Source organism: Aristolochia californica, unplaced genomic scaffold (genome assembly GCF_029961685.1).
Source record: "Aristolochia californica isolate CCGP_79_NKW_82.1479 unplaced genomic scaffold, dmAriCali1.0.hap1 SCAF_13, whole genome shotgun sequence".
In the NCBI taxonomy this organism is placed as follows: Eukaryota; Viridiplantae; Streptophyta; class Magnoliopsida; order Piperales; family Aristolochiaceae; genus Aristolochia; species Aristolochia californica.
In genome coordinates, this window is record NW_027181804.1 from 1,282,938 (window position 1) to 1,300,343 (window position 17,406).

The following is a 17,406-nucleotide window of genomic DNA, read 5'->3' on the forward strand; positions in this document are numbered from 1 at the left end:
ACAAATTTGACCTAAGCCATCAAGATAATCTTTTATATACCTTTACAATAGAAGCCTTATAAGATTTGAGTTGTTGGACGCCTAATCAAACAAAACTTAGACAAAGACGCGTACCCCCTTCTCAATTGTTTATTCACGTAAGATTGATACAAATATGAGACTTAGATCATGATTCAATAGTTCTACAAGGAAATCTCTCGAGTTTGAATCTCCCTAAACTTGGTTATAACTCGGTATTAACCGAAAAAACTTGGCTCAACTCAGTGGAACCCATAAGCTAAATTTGAAAGAGATTGAAGGTTAACTGCAGAGGGGAATTTATTGTCATTATTAGCATTATCCACTACCATCTTCCTAATCAATATGATGGGTATGGATTGATTGACGTTTTTTACAAGCTTTTATTATTCAGTTGAAAGATTGGTTCGTCGTAAGCATCTTCACTTGGAATGTTTTGGATAGGATTTAGTTGTCTAATCATATATCTTTGTTTATGAAATGAATACACATTATGAAAAGACACAAGATAAGGTAAGAGAGATTGTCTGAGTCCCCTCGCTTGTTTCTGAAACCAAAAAAGAATCCCAAATCTTCAGAAGTTTACTAGTCCTTTATCTGCTTTCTTTTGTGGTTTCCTTCCAAACATCCATGCAGCAGCTTAATGACCTGGTGGAAAATAATTACGCCAACAAAATCTTCTGCATCCTATAAAGACCACTACTGAGCATGCTACATAATAGTCAGGTGACAATTCTTTGCTTCAAAATACAGCAAATGCCTGCCATTTCATCCAACTTATAACATTTTCTCAGCCCCTTTTTCGTTGCTGTTATTCTTTTCTCATTCAAAAACAGGGATAAGATGTACCACCAGCAAACACTGAAATGACAATTCTTTGCTTCAAAGAACAGCAGACACCAGCCATCTTACCCAATTACAAAATATTCTCAGGCCCCTTTTTTGTGTTATTCATTTTTTTCCATTCAACAACAGAGGTGGACACCTCACAGAGTCGTCACAGATACCAATCAAGATGTCTCGGATTTTCAGAGAAGGCAAACAATATACTTCATAATATAAAATGATCTTATGGGAGGCGACTTGGATTTTCACCATCCTGAGACATTTGGTACGCTGAGAAACCAACCCCCCTGTTCAAATATCTTATAATTAAACATGGTACATGGGGAATTTCTTGATTTTTAAGTCTCAATCTGGCACCCTCTCATAATATACCATAAGCCATGTACACCACATCTCCATGAGGATATTAGGGAGAACTTGCACTGAGAACAGTGACAATCAATCAGTTATACAATCACAACAAACTTCAATTCTAACAAGATCGGACCCGATATGCTTGTTAACGCATTTCACAGCTTTCCTGCAATAGTGTTTGATAATATTTCTATTGTACTTCTGCAAGCAATTCTAATTCTGATCATCAGTTCACATTAACAAACTTTGGGCATTTACCGGGAGAGAATTCTACATAGAGCAAGCCCACATAGCAACTACCAACAAGAATCTTTAGAAGATAATCTGTAACAAACAGCAGTTCTCACAAATTTATGCACCATGTCTAAGATCAACACCATGGTGAACATTATCAACCAACACCGTGGTTAGAAACTCACACATAAGCCATTTGATGAACTAGTGAATTTCAAGAAATGCCATCATAGCAATGATAACCCAACATGTGACATAGTTACAAGAGTGTCCTATACTGGACATAAAGAAACAAGCTCATCCTAGAAACAAGAGGCTAAGGTCTAGAAGGGAGGAATTCAACGTACTACACAATCATGTGGACAGCAAACCTTTCATTTTGAAATTTAGTACAAGCCAGCTCAGCTGAAAAGGAACCATTGAGTTTCATAACGTTGAGACTCAATCCCACTTGAATATATTATCTGAACCAAAAAAAGCAACAAAAGATGCCGATCTAGAAGCTAATTACCTTCTCAGAACTAATCAGAAAGATCTAGTTGCCTTCTGCTTTTAATGATGGCTTTCTTTTTCATATCAAAGTCAACCTTGTCTAGATCTGAAGCAGTACCCAGGTACCCATAGAGGATTCTCTTCTTCTCCCGAGTCTTTTCATCCAGCTTGACCAAGTATGGATTCTTCTCATCATCTTCAACAGATTGTGAAGATGCCTGTGCACGAGCCCAACTGTTGCGCCCATGGTTCTCCCTCTCAAAGTATTCAACTAACCGTTCAGCCTCCTTCAGTCCATCCAGGTTGTTTGCAAACTTTACAATTGTAATTCCTAAATGGCCTTCTTTTCCATAAATGGACTTCGATTTACCACCGCCAAAACCAAGATCTGAAAAGCAGTTTTAAGTTTGCTTTTTAAATGGATAACATAAACTGCCGACAATTTTGAACTTGCAAAAGAAATATCAATAAGACATGTTTTTCCCAGTTTAATAGGATCTGGGACATTCATTGTCAACTAAACCAACCATTGAGAGAAAACTCAACCAAGTACACATTTACCCCTATCTTTAAAACAAGGAAAGAGGAGGAGAAGAAACCAAGGACTCATAGGTAACTTGTGAAAAGGTAAAGGTTGACGAATTTTACAACAGAACTATTAATGCATGAATGCAATAATATCAAGCAGACAATACAAGGATTGTCATAATTTCATCCAAGATGTGATATGTATCTGGGGAGCAATAACTGAGATAGGGAATGTACCACAATGGGAAAAACAAAAAACACTTCAAACAGTGGAGAGAGAGGAAAACAGTTTGAAGAAGATGTGACTGGGTCAAAATGATCGTAGTCTTGTTCCTCACATGGAATGAGTAACCAAAAAGAGAAAAGGACACAGTAAAAAACATGGATAAATAAACAAGACAAGTACAACAACTAATAGAGCTACAAGTTTCAAAGCAAAGGCGCTTCACGACCCAAGTGACATGATATACACAATTTAACCAAAACCAGACAAACCTATCAACTGACACAATTTCAACAAACATGAGTCTTCTCAATGGTTCTCATCATGAAGAATATAATTTTGACAGAGATATTGAACATATGCCACTGATAAAGTCCTCCAATAACATTGGAGATAGAGAAGAAAGGAAGTATAGTACATCCAAATGCATGATCACATCATCCCATAGTTCAGTCACCTATTAAAACCAAACAAAAACAACCTTGCAACACCAGCTGGAAAGAAATGAACACTGCTCAAGTGACTTGATTACAAATTCATCGAAGCAGTGACATATAACTGGGGAACAACAACTGATATAGGGAATGAACCATGATGGGAAAACAAAGAATACTTCACACAGTGGAGAGAGAGAAATACAGTTTGAAGAAGATGTGACTGGGTCAAAATGATCGTAGTCTTGTTCTTTCACATGGAATGAGCAGACAAAGAGACAAAAGACAGTAAAAAATATGGATAAATAAAACAAGACAAGTATAACAAAAATAGAGCTACAAGTTTCAAAGTGAAGCACCTAGTTCACAACTCAAGTGACTTGATTTACACAATTTAACAGAAACCAGACAAACCTATCAACTGACTACAGTTTCAACAAACATGAGTGTTCAAAATGGTTCTCATCATGAAGAACATGATTTTGACAGAGGTATCCAACATATACCACACATAAAGTCCTCCAATAACATCGAAGATAGGGAAAAAAGGGAGTGTAGTACATCCAAGAGCATGCTCACATCGTCCCATAGTTCAGTCACCTATTAAAACCAATCAAAACCAACCTTGCAAACACCAGTGGAAAAGAGAAATGAATACTGACAAATGGCCTGCTTTATACTTTTGACATCACAAATTACTAGATAGCTCAAGGAATCAAATTAAGCCAATGATATGTACTGATATTCCTCCATTTCAGTAGGCCAAGAGGCCAGCAGCAAGCTACAAAGCAATGAAGGGGTCCTCATAACAAAAGAAATTGGTGATCTACCCCTCTTGACAATCAACTAAACTACTAGCAACATATTAACATGAGACCATTTTGTTAAGTAGGAAAAAGTCCCATACTGAGAAAATGTTAACAAAAGTTCATGAGTTATAAGGTAGAGCAATAGGCTTGCTAAGTGGCTAATCATTTTGGGATGAAACCTGACTCAACTTAACAATGGGATCAAAGTAGGACGTGTGTGTTGACCGAAGTCCAGTTTGTGCACTCCCAAGTTATTTTTATGTTTTGGGCTCCATGAGATGAATGTGGTCTGTGCTTCCTAGCCACATCTCAGGCCCGTTATGTGTAAGCCTGGACAAGAGAGGGAGTGTGGAGGGGAGAAAAGTCTCACATTAAGAAATTTAAGCAAAACTCATGAGTTAAACTTGAGCAATATACCTCCTAAGTGATTAGTCATTTTGGGATGGAACTGGGTGCAACACAACACATTTGATTACAACATTAGAAGACAAATCACACGCTTCTTGAAAAGCATCCAAATGCCTCCAAGCAGGGTCATTCGAATTGCTGCATCAACTACTAATGGCTTTAGAAACTCTTTCAACTTCAATAGTAGCATTCAAATCAGTTTGATAGATTTGCAAATATTGAAGAACGGCATGAAGCCACACTGAACCGAATCAGTGTGACCTAAGGGGCCAGCAAATGGGAGGTTCCTCATTCATGTAGTTGCAAAATAATACTTTCAGAACTTGTTTATAACAGTTGAACACATGTTCAACAAACCTAAAACCAAAGAACATCTAGAAAGGATATAAAAAATAATATTGGAGCCTATCAAGTTCACCCTGTGAACACAAAATTAATGACCAAAACAGGTTAGCCAAAACCTTTGAGCCACGCAATAAACAATCAACTATTATCTGAAAAACTACAAATCACAACTGTTATCTACGTTATCTGTATATTTATCTAAACCTAATAAATGTGACACACTAGAGGAGGCTCCAGAATAGAATAGTAAAGACCAGGACTAGTCTTTTCACAGTACTAGCTCACAATTCGAGAAACTTCCTGACTAGCATATATCATTACTCAAGGGACCTGCAACTTCAACATAATTCACCAGTTCATATCCCATGTGCATGACTGACCAGAACTCTTAACCAACATATTGCATTATCATGGATAGCTACTGAGTCTGTCATGACCATCTGTAGCTGCTGCTAGATACATTCCAGTAACTTCTTCCAAATTTTTCTTGGAATGGAACGAATATTTGAGTTAGCTACAATAACACTGCTTAGGTTCTTCTTCTACTAACTCCTGCTAACACTAAAGTCAACGTTGTATGCATTGATTTTTTAACAGATGAGATTCACCAGATATGGTAATTGGGAGAGCAAAGAGCAATGAGAAAAAGAACTAGCAAAAAGTCAATATGATACGTAAAACCAAAGTTCCACCAGGCATTACTTATTAGTCATACAAGTGGTACCTATAGCATTAAGGTCAGAGAATCTACTGGCAGAAGGTACTAAAAGATCCTAAAATAAAACCAGACAATAAGCTGATAGGCATTCTAAAACATCAATAAGAACTAAAGCAAGAGATATAAAAGTAAAAAGACATTATACCTCTAAGCTTAGTATCCATCTCCTTGTTACCCATACCCTCCATTCGCCCGTCTTTTCTCCTTCCCAAATTTGTATTATGGACAATAACTACTGGAGGCCATATGATAAGATCCTCTTTGCTAGCTGTTGCATCATCGACGGGTAATGACTGGTATGCCTTTGAGCTGTCAGGTGTTCTTGAGTAATTCCAACCCTTCAGAACACACAAAGCCTTGTGTAAGCCAAGGTGGTCAACTCGTGAATCTGCATCTGTGTGGTTATAGGCATGCATGACCAAAGCATGTACATCCTTATAATCTTTGGATGACCTGTGATTTTGCACACCAAGTGCACCAAAAAGAGAAAGAGAATATCAGATCACACCCTCTCATATAAATAAAATGGACATATTTTCACATCCTTGATCTTTGCTAGTCTGGAAATTCTTCTCTCATCTAATCATCTGATAGGAATTGCCTTAATGTTGTGTAGAATATTTTTCTATATTTTAACCCTACACTGATTCCAAATGATAGCAAGGATAGCATAACACAATATAATTATTTTTCCTAAACGGTGGATATTAATTTAGAAAGAAAGGGGAAACAAGACAAAGCAGAGAACAAATACAAAGCTACTAGAAGCAGCAGAAGCCAAATGGAGCATAGAAGATAAATGGAGTCACAAATAATAAGATATTGACCATCAAACCATCCTAGCGAGATTACCAGCATGAAAGCCTGTCATGCAAGTAGTATAAACTCATAAAACTAAAATAGAACAGAAAAGCTAAATCTTAAATTTACACAAATCTAACTTTCGTAACTATAAGTCTTTTAATTTATACCCTAACAAAAAAAAAAGTGTTTACGTATCAACGTGTACACTTCAAATATAGAATGCAAGACCCTAACTGCTCATAGTTATCTGTACATTGACCAACAAAAATGTAAATATGTATATTTACTAGAAAGACTCCATTTTATCTACAATAACGAAACTCAAGTATAAGGCAAAATAACAATATAAATGTGTTCCCGTATGAATTTATATTTTTTTTTAAATTCAGGACTTCTATTGACAGTATCGAAATTCTGTTTATGGTCCACAAAATAAGCTAGTAATGCAAGGAAAATACACATTTATTGAAGACAAAGGAAAATACACATCAAAGACCATAAGAACTAAAGATGACAAACATGATTGTCAGTAATGACAATAACTGACAAGGATTCCCAAGTAATATGGGCAATCCATCCATACAAACAAGAGTAACATAAAGTGAGGCACTCAATCCCTGACCACAGCAGAACATCAACAACCCCCAACTAATAAGGAGTTTCCCTGCTCAATGTAAAGCACCAAAAAATCATTCCAGTTGAGGTGAGGCTGGAAATTAATATGTACACAGCTCCACAATGGATAAATTTAGGTATTGGCGAGCTGGCCCCCCAGAACTTCACTAGAACGTGATAACAGCACAAGCATGGCTATAAGCAGTCTTCCACAAGATAGACAGAAGAAGATCATTTAAAACACACAATATAAAATGTAGCAACAAATTCAGTAATGAATTTGCATACCACACGTGGTTTTCCCTTCTCATTAGGTTTTTGGGAAAAACTTTGTTCCAATATTGTAAGAACTGGAACTGGAACTGATTAGACTGCAGGCTCAAATAGGTTCAGCTGAATCAGAGTCCTATTTGGTTTCTATACAATAAAAAACAAGACCATATGAAGCAGGCCTGTTTGGATCATTTTTTATTTTTTATTTTTAAATTCAACTCATGAGGAAAAAATTTGGAATGCAAGTGTAGGGCACTGGTAGGTGGAGCAAAAACCTGCACCTTCCAACACAGAAGAAACCACCTACCATCGAACGCCACACACCTTTGTACAACAAAGCTACAACAGAGTACTTCTATTTACCTAACTAAATATAAACTTAGGGATGGCACTAAGGCAGGTTCCAACAGGGAACCAGCCCCAACCTGACCTGCTTGAGGTGGGGATGGATTTCTTGTTTTTATACCCCACATGGGGTCGGGTCAGAAATGGAGTGAGCCCTAACAACCCCAACCCAACCCAGAGTATATATGAATGCCTTTTTTTACAGATACACTCATTAGTCCTTATCTTACTTGGAATAAGAGTATAGTTAAAAAAAAATGTGGTGTTTGTAGGGACTGGGTTCAAGAACAGATTAGCGGGGATAAGGGCAGGTTTGAAAATCTAACCAACCCCATCTCAACTTGTTGCCAACCCCATAAATACTGGCAGCCAATACAATCTTACTGATCCAACCAGTGGTTGAACCAAATTGAAAAGGGTTACATGAATCAGTCACACCACCAGTTAGATAGCTGGTTCAGTTTACAGAAACATCATCCATTTCATTACACCTGTCCTCAGCAGAGCCTTTCTCCATGCTGATGCAAAGGCTTTTCTCTGGTCGGAATAAGAAAATCATTCTTACTATAAAATAACAATAAGGTAACATGTAGAAAAAAAAATCATAATAATAAAAAAAACACCAACAGAGCAAAAGAACAACTTTGAGCTCAAAGATCCCAGACCAGCTAAAAATTCAATCCGCTAACATAAAACAGAAGTACTAAATATGACAAACAGACTTCACAAGGAACTATGTTGCAGTCCCTATAGAAGACTCTCAAATCAATGCACTGAGCTTGGCCTACTACTGATTCCTCATGAACCCGAAAAAGGTGGAAAAGAAATCCTGAAGTTCCTGACAGAACCCCACAACTAGCTGAGAAAGTTAAGCTCAAGCTACAGTTATACACACACTGACTTGCTACACCTACACTGTACACTGATGCACCATCACCTCAATTTTAGTAACCGGAAGGATTCCAAACAAGCCACGCCATTGAAATCCCAATTTTCAAAGCACATGAACATACACTCATATCACGAATAGAATACACTGTCTATTCAGATGTTAACTGTTAGAGCAGTGAATCCTGACTGTTTCACATAAAACTAAGTAGCAAACAACAACCTCAGACTCAAAAAATTTATTTTTCATAACAAAAACTTCCATCAATGAATAAATGATAAGAAAGACTAAAGCAGCAAACAGAAAAGATGTAAGAGAAACTGCTCACAAGAACCTTACAATTTCCCAATATTGGATTGGAAGTCCAGGTGGGCAGGCTATCAACATGAGAATGAAGCGTTCTACTAGAAAATTATTCACGTCATTTAACATGACTCGATGACTTTACCAGTTTGCAGGTCAGGAAGTCTACATAAACACTTCCAGTATCTTCAAAAATCAAAATCTATACCTGGTGGATTCCATCGGTCTATGAGAAACAGTAAGTCAATATAGTCTTTCTCTTCAGATTTCAAAGATACCACAAAAGACAAAAATTCAGCAAGAATAGAAAAAGGCAAATACAACTTGATTGACCAACTAGATCTCTCGCAAGTTTCTTATCACCATCTCTATCAGACTCACCAAAGTAGAATTTTCATCGGCCCAAAAAACTTCAAATAACAAGCCCTGCCCTTTCCAGATTCATTAACCAATCTCATGGGAAGTAATACTAGCAGGCCTTGCATTAACTTGTCCCATAGTTCTCGAAGTACACCAAACTGGCATTTCCTCCATGTCAAGTTGGGTCCAAGGCCCATCCCAAAATGACTAGCCAACTTAAGAAACCTCTTTCCTAACTAATAAACTCAAGATTTTTGTACTCACTAATCCATGTGGGACTATTCCTTAACACTCTCCCTCATGTGTAGACCATCGTTTGTGGCTCTACAAGTGGATAGTTTTAGGTGTAGGCCCTCTTTTGTTGCTCTACAAGTAGATAGTTTTTAGGTGCAGACCCACATATGAGTACCTGTTCTGATACCATGTTAAGTTGGGTCCAAGACCCATCCCAAAATGACTAGCCAACTTAGGAAACCTCTTTCCCAACTAACAAACTCAAGATTTTTGTACTCACTAATCCATGTGGGACTATTCCTTAACACTCCATAAGAAAAAGCCTTCGCGCATATAACAGCGGTGGAAGCAGCTAAAGATTTGTCTTGAAGCTAGATTGCCATCTCTAATTAACTGCCAGATTTGCCAACTCATTCAAAGCATGTTTATAAATACACAAGAGCTTCTTACACACTAGAGGCAAACAATGTTCTGCAACAGCTCTTTCTAATTGGTAGCTTTCAAACTCACTGAATGTGAATAAACATCTATAGAGTTGGTGTGGCAGATACTTTCCATAAAGTTTGTTGCTTGAGAAGTAATAGCATTCTGTACAAATTAATTGACCCACAAAAGAGACGCTCACATAAATAATGGAAAGTCAGAGTATGGCAAAGTATACGAAGTAACAGAAGAACACTCAAATAAAGGATCGAACAAGGAAAAAATTTACAGCAGAGGCACCTACAAAGAAGTTGACATAAGATGACAAATCCAGGAACCGATCAGAAGACCTATTTACTAGCATGATACAAATAAATGAGCTTGACACTTCTAAGTGTGTGAGGAAAAGATATGGTTAAAGACAACAAGTCTTCAATTCCCTAAAAAATGTGAACCTAATTCTTCACAAAAAAGTTAAAAATAAAAGTTCCCTTCCACGAGAAAAGGCTCAATGAGTGCTGGAGAAGACCAAGAACCACTGCCTCGAGGCCCAAAGTTCAATCTCCATGGTAGTTGCACTAACCGAAAGAAATAGTATATGTGACTCTCATAGTTCTAAGAAGCATTGAAGTCATAGAATAGATTAATAAAAGCATGTAGAAAACTAAATTATACTGAAGGGAAGGAATCACTCAAAACAAGATGTTGCAAAAGAAACCGCACTACTTTCGAAGGAACCAGCTTGACGCTTCCAATGAAGCTAAGGTATTGTTAAGGACCAACTAAGTCCTCAGTTTCCTCAAAAATGTGAATCCAAAACTTTAAAAAAATAAAAAAGGTTCCCTTCCACCAGAAAGGGCTCAGGGGAAGGTGCTGGAGTATAGATCTTGAGCCCCTGCAGTACAGCCAGAGTTCCACCTCCATAATAGTAGCACTGACCAAAAGAGATAAGAGTATAACAAACAGATCTGAGTCTCACATTAAGCAGTTTGAGCAATATTAAAGTCCTAGAATAGAATAAACAGTGGACAATCCTCATCAGTGAAAATGTCAAGAACCATAATTCATCTCATCAATTTTTCCTCTCTTGCTTTTCAGTTTTATTGTTTTATAATAAATTTATAATCAAGATAATGGCAAATGGCCCAATAAGGACGACTTGACCTGTGGCTACTAATACTGCTTCATCCACCTACATCTAGCAGAAAGCTCAAGAAAGGAGAAAATCAATCATGTTCTGCAAAATCAAACAATTATTTGTACTCCAACAGAGTATTAATACGACATAACCAGCGAACAGGAAGAAACCTGAGCAATATCAGTGCTCAGTAACAATTCAACCAAAGGACCCTCAGATCACTGACTGCAAAATCTAACTAGCATGGATTCCTCATAAGCTGTTGGGACACAAATAACAGCGTGAGCCTTTTCTAATGAAATTGAAAACACTGAAGGCCACTTGCTGGATAAGCAAGAACTGAACAAATGCCCAAACACAAACAAGACTAAGCAGCTGGATATAAAGAGTTCATCGCCACACTGCAATAGCTCCTCACTACAGGATACATGGCAAACAATTTAAACATTACAATACAAAACCATATTGGTCATCGAAACTCTCAAAACACCACAACTTAAACATTATACCTGACTACAGGCTAAAATACTAACAAGAAATTGCCCCTCAACATAAGAACAGTAGAAAAGTATCACAGTATAAAGCTAAAACAACCCATATTATTGGGTTGGACACCATCCAAAGTAAAAAATCACTACATTCTCAAGGCATCACACATTCCTGAAACTGTGACATACATCAAGGAAATGCAAAACCAAGTATATCAAGTAAACGTGCCAGGTACATCAAAGTAAATAATAATAATTATGAACCTAAGGCATGTAATATGGCTAGTATATCCCCAGACTTTGCCTGAACAGAAAGTCTCACTCAAATTAGGTTAAATACATTTGAACTTCACATAATGCTTGATACACAACAACACCAATCATCATGGTTCTAAAACATTCCAGCATTAGTTATTAAATTGTCAAAAGAATCCCATAGAATCTCAACCTAATATCAAGCCTATGTCAAATCAGCTATCCCAGAGCTATATGATTACGTCAACTTTCCTGTTGACCCATAAGATCACATCAACTTTCTTTGACGCATAAGATCAAAGCAACTCTCCTTCGACCCATACAACTTTCCTTCGTCCCATACAATCAAATCAACTTTCCTTCAACCCATACGATCAAACCAACTTTCCATCAACCCATATGATCAAATCAACTTTCCTTCGACCAATATGATCAAATCAACTTTCCTTCGACCAATATGATCAAATCATATTTCCTTTCACCCATATGATCAAATCAACTTTCTTTGACCCATACAATCAACTCAACTTAGTTGAACTAGTATAACATCACATAGATCAAAGTTCTGACAGGAACTAATCAATCTCTGCAAAAGCTAAAAAAGAGAAGAGTACAACTTCATTGAAGTGAAACATTTCAATACACCCCTATATTTTCCAACTAACTAGACCCTCTAAGTTCTTTATCATCTCTTCTTTAAAATTTAGCCAAGTACACTCAGCACTCCAAACAGCCAGCCATTGAAAAAATAATTAACAAGAAAAGAAGGTTGAATATAAAACTTAAACCTTGAAATGCACTTGGATATAGATCACACCAAGGATAAATTTGCAAGCAGAAAAAAAAAAATCACAAAAACCTAAAATAAACAAGGACCATCCCTTTGAGCACACCTGTCAAATAACAGCCCCTATATGGCCTACTAAACAATACTCTTATGGCCAAAGAATATGAGAAAACCAACATCCATACAAATACTTTGAGGTACAAAAAGATGATCACACGCAAAAAAAAAAGTCCTCAAGCTTTTTTAGGCTTTTTTGCCACTAAAATAGCAACATAAAAATCACCTGAGAAGGTAAATATCCTTTCTTTTCACTTCTCATTGTCCTCAAAAGACAACATTCCCTGTCTTATCATCCAGCTGGGTTCACACGCTTCAAAGGGGCTAATTATACAGTTGATTCATTAGCTAATGCAGACCTATTAAGACAGTTTTTGTCTTAATTCAATGGCTTTCTGGGGCTCTGTTCTGTAATTCCACTACAACTAGTATTCTTTAACATTAAAAGTTCTTATTTATCATTGCCCTTTTCCACCCAATGAGAAGGAATATCTCTACTCGAATGAGAAAATAGAACATAACACTTTTCACAAACAGAATAATGTGATCAATGATGTGACAACTCACTCTTATGAAAAATATGCAAGTAAGCTGAAAGACAAGCATACACCACTACATCTTCCAAGAGAAAAAGGAAGTGATAAGCACCTTTCTGCACTTTTGGGAGTAAAGGTAAACGATCATACACATGCACAGCCTGTATGAAAATTAAAAGCTAACAGAGAGATAATACCAAAGGTTCAACATTGCAGAAATCCTCATTCCAGAGATGGAAATCCATTTACCTGAAAGAAGTTGTTACCTAGACACGTTTATGTCCACAGACCGATCATTCCTATCTTAGCTATATAGTGCAAACCTCAAATTTACTCTTGACAAATTTTGGTCGTCAGAGAAGACCAAAAGTAACTGACTTTTCAATTGAATGTCCGTAATACACACACTATACCCCTTTCCCCTGGTGAGACTTTTAACTCAAAACATCGGATTGACCCCCTGGCCCATGTGGTCATTGAGCCAAAGACCCGATCCACGTAACTACTGACATTTCATCAAAAAAATTGACATAGATTTCATAGCAGGAACCAGAAAAAAACAAATGGATGAATTATAAATACAAAAATAGTCTTGGAACAAACACTGTATGCCAATAAAAGGGTTGTCCCATGAAGTAGCCTGTTGAAAAAAGATAAAATAGATGTATCATCAAAGACCATCCACCTTCATCGTGGATAAAAGATATAACAAATGATTTAGCCCTCTAGAGCATTTTATTAGGATAATCTCAAAGTAAATCCTTAGTCAGCACAGCTAGTAATCGCATCAGGAAAAATCCAACCTGCGATAAAAACATTCTACAAGTGTCTTCAAACTAGTACACTCTTTAAAGAAAAACAATCACTGAGTCACCAAAGGCTGCATGAATCTCCTTAACAGTTATATCTAAATCAAAGTTGCCCCCTACAAATTTCTCACTTTTTCAAAGGAAAACCAGAATCTATATTAATGATGAATACAAAAAAAAAACTCCTGAAGCTCACTTCCAGCAACCGACGGCAGACAAGCCAAGTCATATACAATGACTGCTAGCAAATTTCAACTGCCAAAGCTAATTTGCATAGCAGTGACAATGGCAGAATGATATTAATTAACCCACAAATGAAACAAATACAAATGTCAGATAGAAGAATCCAAATTGGGATATCAACTAGACTGCACACTTAATCTAGAAATTTCTTCTTCAAACAAAATTAAAAAAATATACAATAAGGAGAGAAGCACTTCCCATCAAGCAATCAGCTTCGTTATTAACGTGAAACAAGATCAGTGGCCCACGGTGCAAGGGTATGCCACCCATCTCAGAGGATCCAATTGTTATAGCAGATGAAAAAATCAATCACCATATCATGCCAAAAATTAGACAAATTATCGTGACATTAAGTATCATAACTGATACGTTCCAAGGAAACCTTCAGTTTAGACCTCTAAGCATCCAAAAATCCCAAAAAAACTAAAAAAAAAAGATAAGCTAAATTTCAGCCACAAAAACCAATTTCTCTCCAACATCCAATCCAGAAAAGCATAAGTAGTTGTCTGTCATTCCCAATGCCTACTAACTAAAAACCTCAACCCCAAGCCTTCTGTCCCTTTTCTCGGAGAATCTCTACTCGTACAAACAGATGAACTCAACAAAGCTCTCCAATGTTAACTATCACAGAAAATATTTTCCGACAAATCTCCTAGTACAAGCAGCAAAATCTCCAATGTTAATTATCATAGAAAATATTTTCCAACAAACCTACTAGTACAAGCAGCAAAAACCATGTTAATCATTGTATATATAACCAACTGCCCGGAAACGACCTTTTTCGCGCCAGGCTCCGGTTTTTAATCACACTCGTATTAACTATCCAAAAACCACATAACAAACTCAAAAATCGAACGAGAGGTGTAAAGTAAAAGAGATCATCTATCCCAATTTGATCGAACCTGCCGCAAGCGAGGCACTGCAGAGGACCGTACTTCCCGTCTTCCAAGTAATTCTTCCGCTGAGAAGCATTCTCATTAAGTGATTTTATGAAGCGAAGGAAAACCCTTTTTAGAGCCAGTGGATCAACATCCAATTGCTTTGAATTAAACTCATCGGTAGGGAATCCTCGACTAGAATAAGGATCATCCCGGACCTTGACATGCTTTGACGGTCGGAAGTCCTCTCCACGGCGGAACGGACTGCTTGGACCACCACCAATGTAATCCACCCGGTGGCCATCAGCAAACCCCGGAAACCCGTTATCAGCGTACTGCGAAAGGTGATGCCTTTGCCGCATTACCTCGTCGCGTGGGTCCCTTTCCCTTTCCCTCTCCCTCTCTTCGTCCCCGTATTTTCTCTTGAGAGAGCTATCCTGCGGTCCCCGTCCGTCAAGCCCCAATGAGGCCCAGTAATCATGCTCCCCGGCAACCCGGTCACGATGATCAATGTCGCGGCGAAAGCCGTCTGGACTCATCCTGACCGTAGGAGGGAAGAGAGGATCAAATGGCCGCTCCGGCCCAGGGCCATAAGGGTGAAATTTCTCACCGGGAGCTGCATCAAGCAAGGGCCTGACCGGCGGGTACTCGTCAGGCGGGAGGGCGAAGTATGAACGAACGCTGCCGTCGGCCAACACAAGGGTCCTACGCTCTAGATTGTGAAAGCCGTAGGCAGGGGGAGGTACGGGCGGCGGACGCAAGTCCGGCAAAGGGAACGGGGGAGCGGCAGGACCCGGCGGCGGAAGCGGAATCGGAGCGAGAGGTGGCGGAAGTGGAATCGGAGCAAGAGGTGGCGGAAGGGTGGTGGATGCGGTGGCCGGGGCGGAAGTCGTTGGCTCATCTGAGCGCTTGGACGACGGCTTTGAATCGAGTTTCTCGGAAGAATGGTTGCTAGATTCCCAGCGCGACTTGCGATGGGAAGCAGAGAAAGAAGAAGAATGCTTGTGGGACGGGCCCTTGGAATTGGAGGGCGCCTTCTGATTCTGGGGTTTCATGGTCACGCTGTGAGAGACGATGTGAGAGGAGTCAGTCTCTCTCGGCCTCCACCTCTCGATTTCGAGTGTGAGCGCGTGAGCACGACGCTTCAATCTTGCAGCGAACGACTATGTAGGGTAGAGAGAATTCGACGGCTAGAGACTCCACGAACCCGATACGTACCGGGTGCGGACGTAACCGATAACATGACGTATGTAAAGTATCGGCTTAACCCCGATAATGATACGTCCATCGTTGAACAATACTGCTCGATTATTTTGTCCATTCATTCGTCAATAGATTTGTTTTGGGTATTTCGTAAATAAAGATAGAAATAAATCTTTATCCAATTAAAATTTTGGTAATTTTACCCATTTATTTGTTTTCTTCTTAATAAACTGAATATGAATAGTTATTATTTTTATGCTTAATTATTTATTATCTAATAAAAAAATGAACAAAAAATTATCCAATTAAAATTTTGGTAATTTTACCCGTTTATTTGTTTTCTTTAAATTGAATATGAATAATTATTATTTTTATACTTAATTGTTTATTATCTAATAAAATTTGAAAATAAATTTATAATTTTATTTTAGTAAAATGAAAACTTACAAAACTATAACATTCTCTCTCTAGTCTCTAATCCAATCTCATTATCGTTCTTGTCAACTATCATTTTACGACTTAGTATATTTTAAGTATAATTTTTTTTACGCAATTTTTAAAGATGAAGGTAGATATCACCCTTTGTTAGGCACACCATTGTACCCTTTTTTAATATCTAATTTAAAAACAAACGAAGTAATATCTTCGCACCCTCTCAAACGTGGTTAATTATCTTTACATGAAAACGAATGTTTTTGTTTCACGATGATTTTATAAAAATATTTTTTATCCTAGTATTTACCTGTTTATCGATTACTAGTAAACAAAAGAGTAATGTGCAATATAATAACTATCAGACAAAACCGAAATAGATAACAAATTACCCCTTACTCGTTTCGCTCATTAGCCGTTTACAGCTCTAATTGATAGGCTAAAATTTGTTTAGAGAGTCTGTGGAGCGTCAAAAATAAATGGTTAATCACCCTTGGCCAAATGAATCCTACACCGTTATATTATAATCACTATATATAATAATATCTTATTTTCAACTTTTTATTTTTATCTATCCATATAATTAGGTTTAACGTGCTTAAATTAATTTATCGTAATCCATATAAAATATTAACATTAACATTAATTTTAATTTTATATATATATATATATATATATATATATATATATATATTAAGATGGTTGTCTAATCGATAATAATTATACAACCAAAGTGAAGGTTAGAAAAATATATATATATATATATGTTAAGGGTGTGTTATGCTAATCGGTAAGTGTAGGAAAAATGTTATGACAGCTAAAATGTAAAAAATTGGTTAAAGGGATATTTCTAATAATTATTATTTTTAATTAAAAAACAGTAAAAAGTTAAGATTTCCATCAATTTATTTTCCTACCAAATAAG

At 37.3% G+C, this 17,406-nt stretch overlaps 1 protein-coding gene across 1 annotated transcript; it reads right to left on the reverse strand.

The window, feature by feature from the left end:
* Nucleotides 1-1,664: 1,664 nt before the first annotated feature.
* LOC137948578 (uncharacterized) lies at nucleotides 1,665-15,966 on the reverse strand. Its single transcript, XM_068794667.1, has 3 exons — nucleotides 14,871-15,966; nucleotides 5,555-5,862; nucleotides 1,665-2,332 (listed from the first exon to the last, which is right to left on the reverse strand). Exons 1-3 carry the CDS (start codon nucleotides 15,899-15,901, stop codon nucleotides 1,974-1,976), a joined length of 1,698 nt encoding a protein of 565 aa, XP_068650768.1. The 5' UTR covers nucleotides 15,902-15,966; the 3' UTR covers nucleotides 1,665-1,973.
* Nucleotides 15,967-17,406: the final 1,440 nt, after the last annotated feature.